The sequence below is a fragment of the Theropithecus gelada genome, chromosome 10 (assembly GCF_003255815.1).
Source record: "Theropithecus gelada isolate Dixy chromosome 10, Tgel_1.0, whole genome shotgun sequence".
Classification (NCBI taxonomy): domain Eukaryota; kingdom Metazoa; phylum Chordata; class Mammalia; order Primates; family Cercopithecidae; genus Theropithecus; species Theropithecus gelada.
In genome coordinates this window covers 67,699,076-67,714,898 of record NC_037678.1, presented here as the reverse complement: position 1 = coordinate 67,714,898, position 15,823 = coordinate 67,699,076, and the positions used below count along the sequence as shown (strand labels likewise).

General features: G+C 59.8%; 1 protein-coding gene across 1 annotated transcript in view; it reads left to right on the top strand.

The window, feature by feature from the left end:
* MYH7B (myosin heavy chain 7B) overlaps positions 1–15,823 on the top strand; it is a 45,969-nt gene that overhangs the window by 28,430 nt on the left and 1,716 nt on the right. The window contains exons 11-39 of the mRNA XM_025400170.1: positions 76–99; positions 237–329; positions 448–511; positions 1,484–1,582; positions 2,274–2,377; positions 2,532–2,670; positions 2,943–3,061; positions 3,151–3,300; positions 3,467–3,637; positions 5,076–5,255; positions 5,350–5,482; positions 5,570–5,646; positions 6,078–6,165; positions 6,345–6,462; positions 8,154–8,277; positions 8,386–8,522; positions 9,186–9,441; positions 10,395–10,637; positions 11,401–11,577; positions 11,668–11,813; positions 12,172–12,262; positions 12,340–12,729; positions 13,400–13,526; positions 13,616–13,734; positions 13,824–14,020; positions 14,163–14,512; positions 14,678–14,802; positions 14,898–15,013; positions 15,406–15,802. Of these exons, the coding sequence (XP_025255955.1) occupies positions 76–99; positions 237–329; positions 448–511; positions 1,484–1,582; positions 2,274–2,377; positions 2,532–2,670; positions 2,943–3,061; positions 3,151–3,300; positions 3,467–3,637; positions 5,076–5,255; positions 5,350–5,482; positions 5,570–5,646; positions 6,078–6,165; positions 6,345–6,462; positions 8,154–8,277; positions 8,386–8,522; positions 9,186–9,441; positions 10,395–10,637; positions 11,401–11,577; positions 11,668–11,813; positions 12,172–12,262; positions 12,340–12,729; positions 13,400–13,526; positions 13,616–13,734; positions 13,824–14,020; positions 14,163–14,512; positions 14,678–14,802; positions 14,898–15,013; positions 15,406–15,802 (4,554 nt within the window). The remainder of the gene's footprint in view (positions 1–75; positions 100–236; positions 330–447; positions 512–1,483; positions 1,583–2,273; positions 2,378–2,531; positions 2,671–2,942; positions 3,062–3,150; positions 3,301–3,466; positions 3,638–5,075; positions 5,256–5,349; positions 5,483–5,569; positions 5,647–6,077; positions 6,166–6,344; positions 6,463–8,153; positions 8,278–8,385; positions 8,523–9,185; positions 9,442–10,394; positions 10,638–11,400; positions 11,578–11,667; positions 11,814–12,171; positions 12,263–12,339; positions 12,730–13,399; positions 13,527–13,615; positions 13,735–13,823; positions 14,021–14,162; positions 14,513–14,677; positions 14,803–14,897; positions 15,014–15,405; positions 15,803–15,823) is intronic.

Below are 15,823 nucleotides of genomic sequence, written 5' to 3'. Positions count from 1 at the left end.
TGACACCCCGCCCCATCCTGCCCTGCCCTGCCCCGGAGGCCTCGCCCTCCAATGTTGTCTATCTTCTTCCCCCAGCAATTTCTGGCAACAAAGACTGGGGTGAGTATGGGGCCAAAGTGAACGGGGCAGGCCTGGGGGTGCCCCCTTCCTCTGCACAACAGAGGGGCCACGGGGGACTCTGGCCTCCTGGTGGGTAGGCATCAGAGCTGACGGACCCCTCACCCCCACCACCCCAGGGCACCCTTGAGGATCAAATCATCGAGGCCAACCCTGCCATGGAGGCCTTTGGCAATGCCAAGACCCTGAGGAATGATAACTCCTCCCGCTTTGTGAGTGGCCGAGGTGGGAGGGGCGGTGGGGATGCGGCAGGCCGCCAGCAGCAGGTCGGGTACAGGTGGGGACAGCGCTGGCTGTGCCCCTTGGCTGAGGGCTCCTCTCTGCCCACAGGGCAAGTTTATCCGCATTCACTTTGGTCCCTCTGGGAAGCTGGCATCTGCGGATATTGACAGCTGTGAGTCAGCCCGCTGTGGGTGGTGCAGGGGAAGGAGGCCCCGGGCAGGGCCTGAGCCCGGCCACCGCAACTTGGCCTCCGTCATCACGACTTCTGGGCTCCCGCCTGCTCTAGGCACTTCTCTCTACTCCCTGGCTGCTACCCAGCTCAGGCCACCTCACCCATCACCAGAACATCACCCCAGCCTCTGCCTGGTCTCCAGCCTCCTCTCCTCTACACGGCCATAGTTTTGCTGGTCATATCCTGTTTCTGCTTGAAAGCTTTCTCTAGATCCTGTCACCTGAGGATGGAGACTCATCCTCATTTGGCCAGTCAGGCTCCTGTGACTGCACCCCTAGCCTGTCCCCAGTCTTCTCTCTGGCCACCAAGAGGGCAGACCTGGCCCACGCCCCTCCTGCCCCAGCTGCACAGCTATACTCAGAGTGCCCCATCCTTCCAGGCGCCCCGCTGGGAAGTGCCCCAGTATCACCCAGCTGCACAGACCCCAGGCACCTAGGCCACACTCAAGGGGGCCAGGGACACAGAGGGGTCCCCACGTTGGCCACTCCCCACGTTGGGCTGCATGGCTAGGTCCTGACAGATGAGCACAGACAGGCAGTGACGGGGATAGGGATAGGCTGTAATTCACACCCTGACCCGTAAACAGACACAGACACACACAGAGGCTTGACCACACATGCACACACGCTGACACACCAACAGAAACCTGCACATGCAGACACCACACTCACCCCACACACACGAGGACACACACTGACCCATCTGGCCAGAGATACACACAGGTACAGACAATACGGCTCATGTGATGACGCAGGCATAGGAGAGACGCCCTCCCCGCCCACGCTGGCGGGTGCAGACGCAGCCCCCCTGCACGCTCCCTGCCCCCCTCTTTCCCTCCGCATCACCCGCTTGGGACGTCCGTCCACTCTGGGGAGGTGTGGGAGATGGCAGGCCGGCGCCCCTTCTCCCCAGATCTCCTGGAGAAGTCACGGGTGATCTTCCAGTTGCCCGGTGAGCGCAGCTACCACGTCTACTACCAGATCCTCTCAGGGAAGAAGCCAGAGCTGCAGGGTGAGGGGCAGTACAATGAAGGGGGTGGGAGTAAGAACCCGGAGGGGCTGCCTGGCGCTTCCTGGCCCCCATCAGGCCAGGCCCTGGTGGTCGTTCCCTCCCTGTCCTGGGGTCTGTGGCCTCTCTTCTTTCTTGGGACTTCTGGTTACTTTCCTGCTAGGGAACAGTCGTCTTAGCTCCAGCAACCTGCCAGCGTGTTATTGCTTCCTCCAGAAACCTAAGCCCTAAACCCCACCTGCTGTCCTGAGACTAGAGAGGTCCCACCCAGTACCCAAGGCAGACTGATGACTGTCTAGGCCCAGCTCTCCTCCCTGGCAAGCCCCTCGAGGGCAGAGTCTGGTCCTCCCTGTGCCCCAGCATCTAGCATGGGATCTGGGCCAGAGTGGGCCATGAGCAACTGTCAAAAGATAAGTGAGACGTGGGGACTGTGGTTCATTCCTCAGAGAGCCAGAAACAAAGAGAAGCCAGGGTCAAAGTGAAGGCCAGGTCAGGGCCCCTCACTCTCAGTGCCCTCAGCCTTGGCGGAGGTGATGATGAGAAACTTAGGCCCCAGAGTGGGAGATGAGGTCCTCTGGGAGGGCCCTAGACTCCTGCTGAGCTTGTCCCCCAGGATCCCCTATGCTGTAATTGTTGTGGGGAGAAGAGCCGGTAAGCACCGCCTGACCTGCCTTTCTCTGTCCCACGTCCCCAGACATGCTGCTGCTGTCTATGAACCCCTATGACTACCACTTCTGCAGCCAGGGCGTCATCACGGTGGACAACATGAATGATGGGGAGGAGCTCATCGCCACTGATGTACGGGCTCTGGTGGGAGGGGAGCTGTGTGGGTGCCTGTGGTGGGATTGGAGAGCACTGCCGGTGCCCCCAGCTGCATGAATGGTCCAGGGGCAGTGCCTGGCTGGACCCTGGAAAAGCCCAGACCTCTCTGAACTCTCTCCCCCTACCCCAGCATGCCATGGACATCCTGGGCTTCAGTGTGGATGAGAAGTGTGCCTGCTATAAGATCGTGGGTGCCCTCCTGCACTTTGGCAACATGAAGTTCAAGCAGAAGCAGCGGGAGGAGCAGGCGGAGGCTGATGGCACTGAGAGTGAGGGGCCCTGACCTGGCCTTCACCTTGACCCAGACCTCAAACATCCTGTCCATGATGGTTAACCCCAACTCTTGTCCACAACCTTTAACCTCAGCCTTACCTGGCCCTGTCTCCTCAGCTTCAAACCCTTACTCTCCTGAGGCTTTGTTTGCTAGCCCTGAACTTGACGCCTCTTAACTTCCCTCTCCTAGCCCCAGCCTGAGGCAGTAGAGCCCCTGAGTGCCCATGGTGGTGTCCTCCTCCCTTACCCTACTCGTGTGCCCTGCCAGGTGCTGACAAGGCTGCCTACCTGATGGGGGTCAGCAGTGGGGACCTCCTCAAAGGCCTTTTGCACCCCCGGGTGCGTGTAGGGAATGAGTATGTAACCAAGGGCCAGAGTGTGGAGCAGGTAAGCTGCCTGCAGGCTAAGCCCATGGGGGACAGCCGGGCAGGGTCCCCTCCTTGCCAGGTCCCAGCCCAGCCTCCCTGCACCTCCAGGTGGTGTTTGCTGTAGGGGCTCTGGCCAAGGCCACCTATGACCGGCTGTTCAGGTGGCTGGTGTCTCGGATCAACCAGACCCTGGACACAAAGCTGCCCCGGCAGTTCTTCATCGGGGTTCTGGACATCGCTGGGTTTGAGATCTTTGAGGTGAGGGCAGACCCTCACCTTGGGCTATGTTCTCTCCAAGGTAGAGGACGTGGGCCGGTGTGGGGGCAGAAGCCCTGGCCTTCTGCCTGGAAGTTGGGGGTGAACTCATGCCACTCCCCGGGCCTCCCTTTCCCCATCTGCTGAGCCAGGCCCCTCCCTCTTGTAGTTCAACAGCTTCGAACAGCTGTGTATCAACTTCACCAATGAGAAACTGCAGCAGTTCTTCAACCAGCACATGTTTGTGCTGGAGCAGGAGGAGTACAAGCGGGAGGGCATCGACTGGGTCTTCATCGACTTCGGCCTCGACCTGCAGCCTTGCATCGACCTCATCGAGAAGGTGGGGGTCGGGGCAAGGTCACTCCGAGGAAGGGAGGGTGTGTGTGGTGAGCAAGCAGGGATGGATGACCATGGCTTGCATGGAAGCCTGTGCAAGTGTGCATGGAAGCATGTGACTGTGCTGCAGTAAGCATATGTGAGTGTAATAGTGACAGCGTGTTTATGTGCTTGTGTGTGAAAGGGCACGTGTGTGAATGGGTGTGTTGGAGTTGAGCATGTGAGCAATGCGAATGCATGCATCCCAGTACTGTGGACAACAGCTCCTCCTGGGTGCTCAGAATTCTGCAGCTCACAAGGCCCTGTTTGCAGCCACAATTTCACTGGATCCCTAGAACTGCCCTGGGTGCAGGGCAGGGTATGTTTCCTTGTTTTTGTGATTGTGGAATATTATGTATATTTACCCATTGTACAAAGAATGGAAGAAAGAAAATTTGAAAAATTGGCAGGGGAAAAAACGTTTCTCCCCATTCCTACCACAGTCAGTCACATGACACTTAGGTTCATTTCCTCAAAATCCTTTATCCTTTTTTTTTTTCTTTGAAATGGAGTCTCACTCTGTTGCCCAGGCTGGAGTACAATGGCACCATCTCAGCTCACTGCAACCCCCACCTCCAGGGTTTAAGCAATTCTCCTGCCTCAACCTCCCAAGTAGCTGGGATTACAGGCATGTGCCACCATACCTAGCTAATTTTTGTATTTTTAATAGAGACAGGGTTTCGCCGTTTTGGCCAGGCTGGTCTCGAACTCCTGACCTCAAGTGATGTACCTGCCTCGGCCTCCCAAAGTGCTTGGAATACAGGTGTGAGCCACCGCGCCCGGCCTATCCATTTTCTTTTATAGACACAGATTTCATTCATATCATACCTTTTCTCTGAAAATGTATTTTGAATGTTGCTGATGGCAAGAGTAGTTCATGCAGTGGATGGGTTTCATGCAATGCATTTCTGCAGTCCCCTACGGCTGGGCATTTAGGTCCTGACAGCTTTTTAAATACTGTATCAGCACTGAAGACATGCATCTTCCCACTCTGCAGGTTAGAAGACTGAGGCTTAGTGATGTCGGAGGGCCCCACAGCTAGTGAGTGAGGAAGCCAAAATGTGACCTTAATGGCTTTTTGGACTTACCCCGTGTTTGTGTGTGAGAGCCATGGCTGTGGCGGGGCTGAGAGTGGGTACAGCGATGGCAGCTTGGGTTTGCCGTTAGAAGTGACGATGACAACTTGGTGCTGCAGATTTTGCAGGAGGGGTTGGAGCCAAGCCACAAACTTTTCTCTTAGGAGATGGGTTCTTGGAGTGGGTCTGGTGTCTGACCGGGCAGATGGCTGAGGCTGGGGATCTGGGAAGGCTCCCATAAGGGAGGTGGCCTGGGGAACAGGGGTTCAGTCCTTCCAGGATGGACTGGCTTGATGGTGGCTTTTCAAGCTCGTTCTCTGTTCCCAGCCACTGGGCATCCTGTCCATCCTGGAGGAGGAATGCATGTTCCCCAAGGCCTCAGATGCCAGCTTCCGGGCCAAGCTCTACGACAACCACGCGGGGAAGTCACCCAATTTCCAGCAGCCTCGGCCTGACAAGAAGCGCAAGTACCAGGCCCACTTCGAGGTGGTCCACTACGCGGGCGTGGTAGGTGCTTGCTGGAGCCCCAGCCCTCAGCCAGGCTCCTCCCTCCCTGCTCCAAGTCCCCCACCTGGGCTCAGCACCTGTCTGGTCTCTCCAGGTGCCTTACAGCATCGTGGGCTGGCTGGAGAAAAACAAGGATCCCCTGAATGAGACAGTGGTCCCCATCTTCCAGAAGTCACAGAATAGGCTCCTGGCAACTCTCTATGAGAACTATGCGGGCTCCTGCTCCAGTGAGTACTGAGGGACAAGATCTCTGCTCTGACAGGGGTCCACAGAGTGACATTCCCTGGAGTGACCAGGCCCCTTGTCTCTATTAGCCGAGCCCCCCAAGTCTGGGGTGAAAGAGAAGCGTAAGAAGGCAGCATCGTTCCAGACGGTGTCCCAGCTGCACAAGGTGAGGCCCCATCTGGGCCCCAGGTAGACCCTCACTCTTGGCAGCCTCCAGCCCTGCCCTTCACCCCCTGCCCTGTCCCCTGTGTCTTGGGCGGGCAGCTGTTAAGACTTGCAGTGATGTTTAACTCCTCTCCACGTGAACATCACAGCAAGTCTGTGCTGCTTCCCGTCCCTACGCTGCCTGGGCAGGGTTTGCGGGGGAAGGGGTGGGAGCCCTGGACTCTGGGAGGGACGGGGATTTGGCAGGGGAGTGAAGACTTCGGTGGTGGTGATGGGAGATGGCGAAGGGTCTCCCATCACCAGAATGAGAGTGAAAGAGCAAGAGTACAGGGCACTTAGGGCCCTGCTCCCGTCTCGGTCCTGACTACTGCGGCATCCAATTCTGGTTCTCTGCCCCCTTTGTGCCTTTCCCTCACTCTTGCCTGCCACCAGGAGAACCTCAACAAGCTGATGACCAACCTGCGGGCCACACAGCCCCACTTCGTCCGCTGCATTGTTCCTAACGAGAACAAAACCCCAGGTAGTCACCCAGGGCTCGCCTGGCTGGGGCTGGGGGGCCGTTGTGGGAAGGTGACAGGGCAGAGGCCAGGAGGCTCAGTACATCTTCCCCCTCGCCTCGCAGGGTCTCCACTGCTGCTTTTTCTCTGGGGCCTGCGGGTGTGCCTGTTGGCCTCTGACCTTTTCCCCTCTCATGTCCAGGGGTCATGGATGCCTTCTTGGTGCTACACCAGCTGCGCTGCAATGGGGTCCTGGAGGGGATCCGGATCTGCCGCCAAGGGTTTCCCAACAGGCTGCTCTACACCGACTTCCGGCAGCGGTGGGCGACCCCTTCCCCCGCCCGCTGCTCCAGGTGGAGGCCTGAGGGGCTGGGCAGGACACACACGTCAGAGCCCAACAGACAGATGGTCCCCTGTCTGGAGGGGGAAGCAGGGACTGTGAGGGGCCTGGCCAGGCATCCCAGCAAGAGATGGGGGTGGCTCAGACCTGGCCAGGGACTTGGGGAGAAGTGAACAGGCTTGGGGCGAATACTGGAGGTGGAGCCAACAGGCCTCACTGATGAGCTGGACACGGACTTCTGGATGCAGAAAAGACAAGAGTGATTTCTAGGTTTGGCAGTGAGCAACCTGGGAGCTACCAGTGGTAGATTGACTGAGATACAAAAACGGTTTTTTGATTTGGGGGAGAGGCGAGGGGATACTGGTTTGAGCTCTGTTTTGCATATGTCAGGTTTGAAATGCCTCCAGCAGACACCCTAGAAATGTCATGGGGGAGACTCGAATTATCAGTCTGGAGCTCAGGGCAGCGGGCAGAAAGGAAGCAGATTTGGGAGTTGAATGAGAATCATGTGGACGAGGCTTCATGTGACACCTGGCACATACTGAGCGCCAGGGCAGTGCTGCTGGCTCCTCCCCGTTCCCTCGATAGGCAACAAGCATCCATCGTTCCTTCTCCCTCCAGAAGTCATGATGTCATCCACACTATCCTTTGTAAACAGAGGTTCATACAGATACCGTACACGCACACACACGCATGGTGCTGTAAGCTTGTTTTTTCATGTAACAGTCTGGCCTGGAGATCGTTCCTTATCCACAGACATATTCCTGTGGTCATCGTCCGTCTTTGATGGCTGCGAAACATCTCACAGTCTGCTGGACTGCATGCTTTGTTTAAGGAGTCCCCTCGTGAGGGGCCTTTTGTGTTTCTGGTTTTGCCTTCACAGCGTGGCTGGAGCCCACCTGACCCACACAGCCCTGTGCACATGTGCACGTGCATCCGCCTAGAAGTGGGTGGGCTGGGAGCCCTGGCTCCTTAGCATTAGAATTCTCTCCCAAATGTTTCTTTGGTGATAGGGCACAGCATGTCACCTTCTACTAATATTTTTTGCCTTTAAAAAAGTTTTAAAAAATAGTGCATGCCTTCTGTAAAAAGCCTCTTCAAAAACTCACTGAACGCATTTAAAATCCCAAGGTTGTGGTTTTTTTTTTGAGACAGAGTCTCACTCTGTCGCCCAGGCTGGAGTGCAGCGGCGCGATCTTGGCTCACTGCAACCTCTGCCCTCCCAGGTTCAAGCAATTCTGCAATTCTTCTGCCTCAGCCTCCTAAGTAGCTGGGATTATAGGCGCCCGCCACTATGCCCCAATAATTTTTGTGTTTTTAGTAGAAACTGGGTTTCGCCATGTTGCCCACGCTGGTCTTGAACTCCTGGGCTCAAGCAGTCCACCCGCCTCGGCCTCCCAAAGTGTTGAGATTACAGGCGTGAGCCACCACACCTGGCCAGCCCCCCAAGGATTTTAAGTGGAATATCCCTAGTGTCCCCATGTGGTGACACATCCCCGGCCCCCTTGTTCGGCGTGTGCCCTGCTGGAACCTCTGCACCAGCCTCGGAGAGGCCCAGGAACGAGTCCCCTGCTACCCACACCAGCCTCCTCGGTCCCTGACTTCTCCATTCTCAGTGGCCTGTGCCCCACACCCAGCCCTCTCCTTACCAGCTCTGCGCTGCTTTCCCAGGTACCGTATCCTGAACCCCAGTGCCATCCCGGACGACACCTTCATGGACAGCAGGAAGGCCACAGAGAAGCTGCTGGGCTCACTGGACTTGGACCACGCCCAGTACCAGTTTGGCCACACCAAGGTCGGGGCACTGTGGGATCAAGGCTGGCCCTGGCTGTGGCGGTCACACTGGGCAGGGTTCATGCAGATGGTTGGGGGTTAACCTGGCTGTCCCCTTCTCTGCCCCCAGGTGTTCTTCAAGGCTGGGCTTCTAGGCGTCCTGGAAGAGCTCCGTGACCAGCGCCTGGCCAAGGTGCTAACGCTGCTGCAGGCACGGAGCCGTGGCCGCCTCATGCGCCTTGAGTACCAGCGCCTGCTGGGAGGAAGGTGGGTGTGGGAAGGAGGCTGGGGACAGGATGTGGCCCTGCCCCTCAGCTCCCAGACCCACTGGCTCTCCCAGCCCTGACATGCTGTCCTGTAGTCAGATCAGCCCCTGTGGCTGCTTGGAGCAAGGTTCTGTTCTGTGTCTCCCCAGCGTCCATTTCCCCACTTCAAAAATTGGGGTAGGGCACTTGCTTCTCCATTCCAGGCCATCAGTGCGTGGCTCGGAGGGGCAGCGATGGCACCCAGTGTTTTCCAAGACTCTTGAGTGCCGGGCCCTGGGCAAGATACTTTCTCTGCATTATCCTGGTTGAAGTGCTGATGGTCCTGAGACACAGGCGCTGTGATGGTCTCCACTCAGCAGAGGGGTGCCTGCGTCAGAGAGCCAGTGCCAGCTGGCATGTCAGCCCAGGCCACTGACCCCAGAGCCCCATGGCTTAACAGCCATGGTGTCTTCTGGCACTTGCAGAGGCCACCAGGACATGGGGGCTCATGAGCCTCTTCACTGGAGGCAGGCCTCTGGGCCTGTGGGCCTCCCCTGTAAAGCAGAGGTATTAGGAGCTACTCCATGAGGCTGCTAGGAAGGCAAAACAAGTGAACTGTGCCTAGTGTCACCATTTGTGACGGGCAGCACTGAGCCAGCTTCACAGCTCGGCTGCCCCTCCCTAGGGATGCACTGTTCACCATCCAGTGGAACATCCGTGCCTTCAATGCCGTCAAGAACTGGTCATGGATGAAACTCTTTTTCAAGATGAAGCCACTGCTGCGCTCGGCGCAGGCTGAGGAGGAGCTGGCGGCCCTGCGGGCAGAGCTGCGGGGGTTGCGAGGGGCGCTGGCTGCGGCTGAGGCCAAGCGCCAGGAACTGGAGGAGACGCACGTCAGTGTCACCCAGGAGAAGAATGACCTGGCCCTGCAGTTGCAGGCCGTGAGTCGGGGTTCCCCTTGTGACTGGGCGACCCCGGCCCTGAGTACCCCTGGCTGCTCTGAGGAATACTTCAGCCAGACCCATGGGACTCAGGCCTTACGTCTCCCTGTTCCAGAGGTGCCATGAAATGAGGCCTCGATGTCCCAGCCTCCCCACCCCAAGGCCTCGTCTGGCCATATGTCCTGGCACTCTCCCCTCGTGCCACCTTGGCCTCCCGCTAAAGCAGAGGAACCCTAGCTCCCCAGCTCTCCCCTCCTTGCTATCCCTGAAACCAAACAGACCATGCTGTATTCTCTGGTTAAGGGCCATGGGAACCCAGGTGGCAGATAACAGGGTGATAGCCAGAGGGCATGGATCAAGGGTCTGGAATCTCCCCAGGTCCACAGAGCAAGCTTTCCTGCCTTTGGCACGTGGCATTGTGTGTCAGTTGTGTGCCAGGCTCAGGCTAGTGCAGGAGGAACATTGGTGGGAAGACAGAGATGGCCCTGTGGTCACAAAACTCACCTGCTAGTGCAGGAGACTGTGATGCAGCCGGGCAGTAAGGAAACGGGGGGTAAGGATATCTGAGCCCTTCCAGGGAGTGCCTCCAGGAGCCCGTCCGTGGCTGTGCAGGGGCTGCTGCTGCTCACCCTGCCCCTCGGAAGGCCTCAGCCCAACAGTGGGGCAGGGGGCTTTTCTCTCAGAACCCTTGTTGGGCCTCACTCTGGGCTGCCCCCCACAGGTCTAACGTTCCCCTCGTGATGCTCTGGGGTGTCCCTCTCCCTGAGCCCTTGCCCCTCCATGCCCAAGAGCAGGTCAAGGCATTCCTGAGTTCTCAGAGCCCAGCTAAGCATGGGCTTCAAACCTTTGGATGGACAAACAGAAATAGTTTCCTCTCCAGGGCCTGACCCGGTGTCCCTCTGCTGGTTTACCTGGCCCTCCCCTGACCCGGCCCCACTCCGTGTGCCCTCCAGGAGCAGGACAACCTGGCAGATGCCGAGGAGCGCTGCCACTTGCTGATCAAGTCCAAGGTGCAGCTGGAGGGGAAGGTGAAGGAGCTGAGTGAGCGGCTGGAGGATGAGGAGGAGGTGAACGCTGACCTGGCCGCCCGCCGGCGCAAGCTGGAGGACGAGTGCACGGAGCTCAAGAAGGACATTGATGACCTGGAGCTGACACTGGCCAAAGCTGAGAAGGAGAAGCAAGCCACTGAGAACAAGGTGTGGGCCGGGCCAGCTGTGGGGAAGGGCCCAGAGCCAGGGGGCCAGCTTTGGGGCAGGCGGCTGCAGGTCCCACCCCTGCTCTGCTAAGCCTCTGCTTTGTGGCCCTGGGCATGTCACTACCTTTCTTGGTCCTCAGTTTCCTTGTCTGTCAAGTAGGGTTAGCAGCACTACCATTAGGGTAGCTGGTGATGTGGTGTGAGACTGGCCTTTCCTGAGCACACACACCTGGGCCTTGCACACAGTAGGTGTTCAGCACATGCTGGCGATCCTCATCCATCCTGGAGTGCAAGCCCCTTGAGGGCAGGAACTCCATGTCCCCAGCTCTGCATCCTGCAGGTGACTTCTGACCTTGAGCTCTCGTGATGGCTGCTGTGGTTCCCAGTGCTGGAGGAGTGACTCCATTACACAGGAGGGAAAGTGAGGCGGGGGAGGCAGCTTAGGTTCTCACAGGTGCTCACCGAGGAAGCCAGGACTAGGAGGCAGCTGCCCTGGGCACCTGCTAATACTGCACATGGCTCTGGCATCTGTGGCTCTCTCGCCGGGCCAGGTGTGGTGCTGGGCGCTGCGGGTGCAACCACTCGTGAATCCTCAGTACAGCCCCATGAGGAGGGTCCTTCCCTTAGGCAGAAGCTGTGGAGGTTCGGAGTCAAGTGACTTGCCTGAGTCCCATAGCTGGAAGGGGCACTTGCTCTGACCTAGTGTGGTGGCCGCTCAGAGTGCAGGGAAGGTCGTCCTCATGGTGACGCTGGCCCTGGCACAGGTGAAGAACCTGACAGAAGAGATGGCTGCGCTGGACGAGTCCGTGGCCCGGCTGACCAAGGAGAAGAAGGCATTACAGGAGGCCCACCAGCAGGCCCTGGGTGACCTGCAGGCCGAGGAGGACCGCGTGAGCGCGCTGACCAAGGCCAAGCTCCGGCTGGAGCAGCAGGTGGAGGACGTGAGTCAGGGTCATCCTGAGACTGGCTGGCGGGGCCGGGGTGCTGGCTGGCCTGGGCCATGGCTGACCCCTGCTCTGCCTGCTTTGCAGCTGGAATGCTCCCTGGAGCAGGAGAAGAAACTGCGCATGGACACAGAGCGGGCCAAGCGCAAGCTGGAGGGTGACCTGAAGCTGACGCAGGAGTCGGTGGCTGATGCCACCCAAGACAAGCAGCAGCTGGAGGAGAAGCTCAAGAAGTAGGCGGGGCGGTGGGGCAGTGGGGCGGTGGGGCGGCCCTCCCGGCCAGGCCAGAGGGGCCTTCTGAGCCTGCACCCAGCCCTTGTTCCCTTCTGGATTCTTGTGGGTCCTGCGGCATTGCAGACGTTAGGGGTGGGGGTCGAGAGATGGGGCACTGGGGTGCAGGGGTAGCGTCTTGCCCTCCCTGGACTGAGGGCCCAGCCAGGGTCCAGGGCTGAGGCCTCAGGGCCCAGTGCAGCAGGTGCATGGGGGTGAGGTCCCTCAGGGCCTGAAGGGGACTTGGGGGCGTTACAGGGGTCCCAGGCAGGTGGGTGGGAGTTACGGCCTGCACTGGCTCACCCACCCTGCGGCTCCTAGGAAGGACTCCGAGCTGAGCCAGCTGAGCCTGCGGGTGGAAGACGAGCAGCTCCTGGGAGCCCAGCTGCAGAAGAAGATCAAGGAGCTGCAGGTACGTGGGGGTCGGGTGGGTGAGGCCCGGGGTCAGAGGCCCACAGAAGTGACAGCTGCCCCGCGTGCCCACCCCAGGCTCGGGCGGAGGAGCTGGAAGAGGAGCTGGAGGCAGAGCGGGCAGCCCGGGCCCGCGTGGAGAAGCAGCGCGCGGAGGCCGCACGGGAGCTGGAGGAGCTGAGCGAGCGGCTGGAGGAAGCAGGCGGCGCGTCCGCGGGGCAGCGCGAGGGCTCCCGTAAGCGCGAGGCGGAGCTGGGGCGGCTGCGGCGGGAGCTGGAGGAGGCGGCGCTGCGGCACGAGGCCACGGTGGCTGCGCTGCGGCGCAAGCAGGCGGAGGGCGCGGCGGAGCTGGGGGAGCAGGTGGACAGCCTGCAGAGGGTGCGGCAGAAGCTGGAGAAGGAGAAGAGCGAGCTGCGCATGGAGGTGGACGACCTGGCTGCCAATGTGGAGACTCTGACCCGCGCCAAGGTGTCCACGCCTTCCTCACCCCATACCCACCCTGACTTTAAACCAATCCCAACCCCAGCAGCCAATACTGTCCCCATACTCCCTCCACCCGGTACCTGATCCTGAGCCCTGACCCATTCACCTGGCACCCAACCCCCTTTTCTCAGCCTCCTGCCAGTCCTGACCTTAAGCCATGACTCCCAAGCCCTGTTCCCTGACTCCAGGTCATTTTTGACCCAGCATCTACTTCCAGCCTTGGACCCTTGAACCAGCAGTAGTTGTGACCCCAGCCCTTGACTCCTGAACTCTGACTTAATACCTGTCCTGACTTCCTGTTCTGAACCCCAGCACCCTAGCCTTGACCTTTCTGCCACATAATCCTGACAGCTGACCTCTGACCACTGTTGCCAGCTGACTCCACAGCTACCATCCCAACTCTCGCCCTGACCCACCGGCCCTGGGACTGGCCCAGCCCTGTCCATTCTGACATGTGTCTGTTAAGCCCAGCAGTAGAATCTCTTTCCCTAACTTTCAACTTGGGGCTCTGCTCTCCCTTTGATTCCTGGGCCCACATCTAGCTTACCAGTTTCCGATCCCAGATCCCAGTCTCTGACTGGCAGACCCAGATCCTGCCCTCTGATATACAAACTTGTTCTGACATCTAACCCCTGCCCCCAACCTGGGATCCCAGGCCAGTGCAGAGAAGCTGTGCCGCACCTATGAGGATCAGCTAAGTGAGGCCAAGATCAAGGTGGAGGAGCTGCAGCGGCAGCTGGCGGACGCAAGCACGCAGCGGGGGCGACTACAGACGGAAAGCGGTGAGGCTGGGGCTCAGCTGGCCACACCAGGCAGGGCTTTGGTGCAGCCCTCGCCAGCCTGACCTGCCCGCTCGCCTCTTTGCCTGCAGGGGAGCTGAGTCGCCTGCTGGAGGAGAAGGAGTGTCTGATCAGTCAGCTGAGCCGTGGGAAGGCCTTGGCCGCCCAAAGTCTGGAAGAGTTGCGGCGCCAGCTAGAGGAGGAAAGCAAGGTGGGCTGGCACCAGTGACCATGGAGTGGGCAGGTGGGCGCCAGAGCCACTGGGCTGCACCAACGCTGAGGTCACTGGTGTCCCTGCAGGCCAAGAGCGCCTTGGCCCACGCCGTGCAGGCTCTGCGGCATGACTGTGACCTCCTGCGGGAGCAGCACGAGGAGGAGGCTGAGGCCCAGGCTGAGCTGCAGCGGCTGTTGTCTAAGGCCAATGCCGAGGTGGCCCAGTGGAGGAGCAAGTACGAAGCAGATGCCATCCAGAGGACCGAGGAGCTGGAGGAGGCCAAGTGAGTGCTTTGCTGGCCAGGCCCCTGCCATGCAGAGCTTTATGCCTGTGCCTCTGAGCCCCACTGAGGGTGGGCGAAGGGAGCTGCTGGGGCTGTCCTCCCTCCCTCCATGGTCCACAACTTGTCTGGCCCCATGGCCTAGAAAAAAGCTGGCACTGCGGCTGCAGGAGGCAGAGGAGGGCGTGGAGGCTGCCAACGCCAAGTGCTCGTCATTGGAGAAGGCCAAGCTACGGCTGCAGACAGAGTCAGAGGATGTAACCCTGGAGCTGGAGCGGGCGACCTCAGCAGCTGCTGCGCTGGACAAGAAGCAGCGGCACTTGGAACGGGCACTGGAGGAACGGCGGCGGCAGGAGGAGGAGATGCAGCGGGAGCTGGAGGCGGCGCAGAGGGAGGCCCGTGGCCTGGGCACTGAGCTCTTCCGGCTGCAGCACAGCCACGAGGAGGCACTTGAGGCCCTGGAGACGCTCAAGCGGGAGAACAAGAACCTGCAGGGTATGACCTGCCACACACCAGGGCCAGGGTGCTGCCCTGGGGTCAGAGCACCTTGGAGTCACAGGGGTGCCCTGGTGGGGCCACCCTGGAATCAGGGGTGAGTGGAGTGACCTGGGTGGGAGTACAAGCCATGGGGGTGGCCCCTCAGCACCCTGTCCACTGCAGAGGAGATCAGCGACCTCACGGACCAGGTGAGTCTCAGTGGGAAGAGCATCCAGGAACTGGAGAAAGCCAAGAAGGCGCTGGAAGGTGAGAAGAGTGAGATCCAGGCTGCACTGGAGGAGGCAGAGGTCAGGGGCTGGCCACAGGGGTGGGTGGACACTGACGTGCTGCTCTGCTGGCTGTCCCCCCTTCCCACCCCACCATGCCTGCTCTGTATCCACAGGGGGCCCTGGAGCTGGAGGAGACCAAGACGCTGCGGATCCAGCTGGAGCTCTCCCAGGTCAAAGCAGAAGTGGACCGGAAGCTGGCAGAGAAAGACGAGGAGTGCGCTAACCTGAGGTGTGTCCATCCTCCTCCCGCTCCCACCTCCCGAGGGCAGAAGGGAAGGGAAGTAGTGTGCACTCTGCTCTCTCTAGTCTGTCCCTCCCATGGGACTTTCTGAGGTCCGGGTTGCTGTTTCCATTCTAGAGGTGAACCTTGGAGATGCTGAAGGACTTGCCCAAGGTCACACAGTGGGGGTGGAGCCAGAGTCAGTCCACCTGTCTGCCTGGGCCTCACTCTTCTTCACGAACTTACTCTGATGGGCCACAGGCAGTCACAAGAGACTTTAAACTGGGGAGGGGTGACTCAGTTGTTCTCAAAATGGGTTCTTGTCTCCAACGGTCCTTGGGCATTTGTAAGGACAGATATGCCCTTACGGGACCTCCTTTCATGCCACCCTCCTCCCATAGGCGCAACCACCAGCGAGCTGTGGAGTCCCTGCAGGCCTCCCTGGATGCAGAGACACGGGCCCGCAATGAGGCGCTGCGGCTCAAGAAGAAGATGGAGGGTGACCTCAATGACCTGGAGCTGCAGCTGGGCCATGCCACCCGCCAGGCCACGGAGGCCCAGGCTGCCACGCGGCTGATGCAGGCACAGCTCAAGGAGGAGCAGGCAGGGCGGGACGAGGAGCAGCGGCTGGCAGCTGAGCTCCGCGAGCAAGCACAGGCTCTGGAGCGCCGGGCTGCGCTGCTGGCCGCGGAACTGGAGGAGCTGCGGGCTGCCCTGGAGCAGGGCGAGCGCAGCCGGCGGCTGGCAGAGCAGGAGCTGTTGGAGGCCACCGAGCGCCTCAACCTCCTGCATTCGCAGGTGGGGACAGGAGTCCCTGGG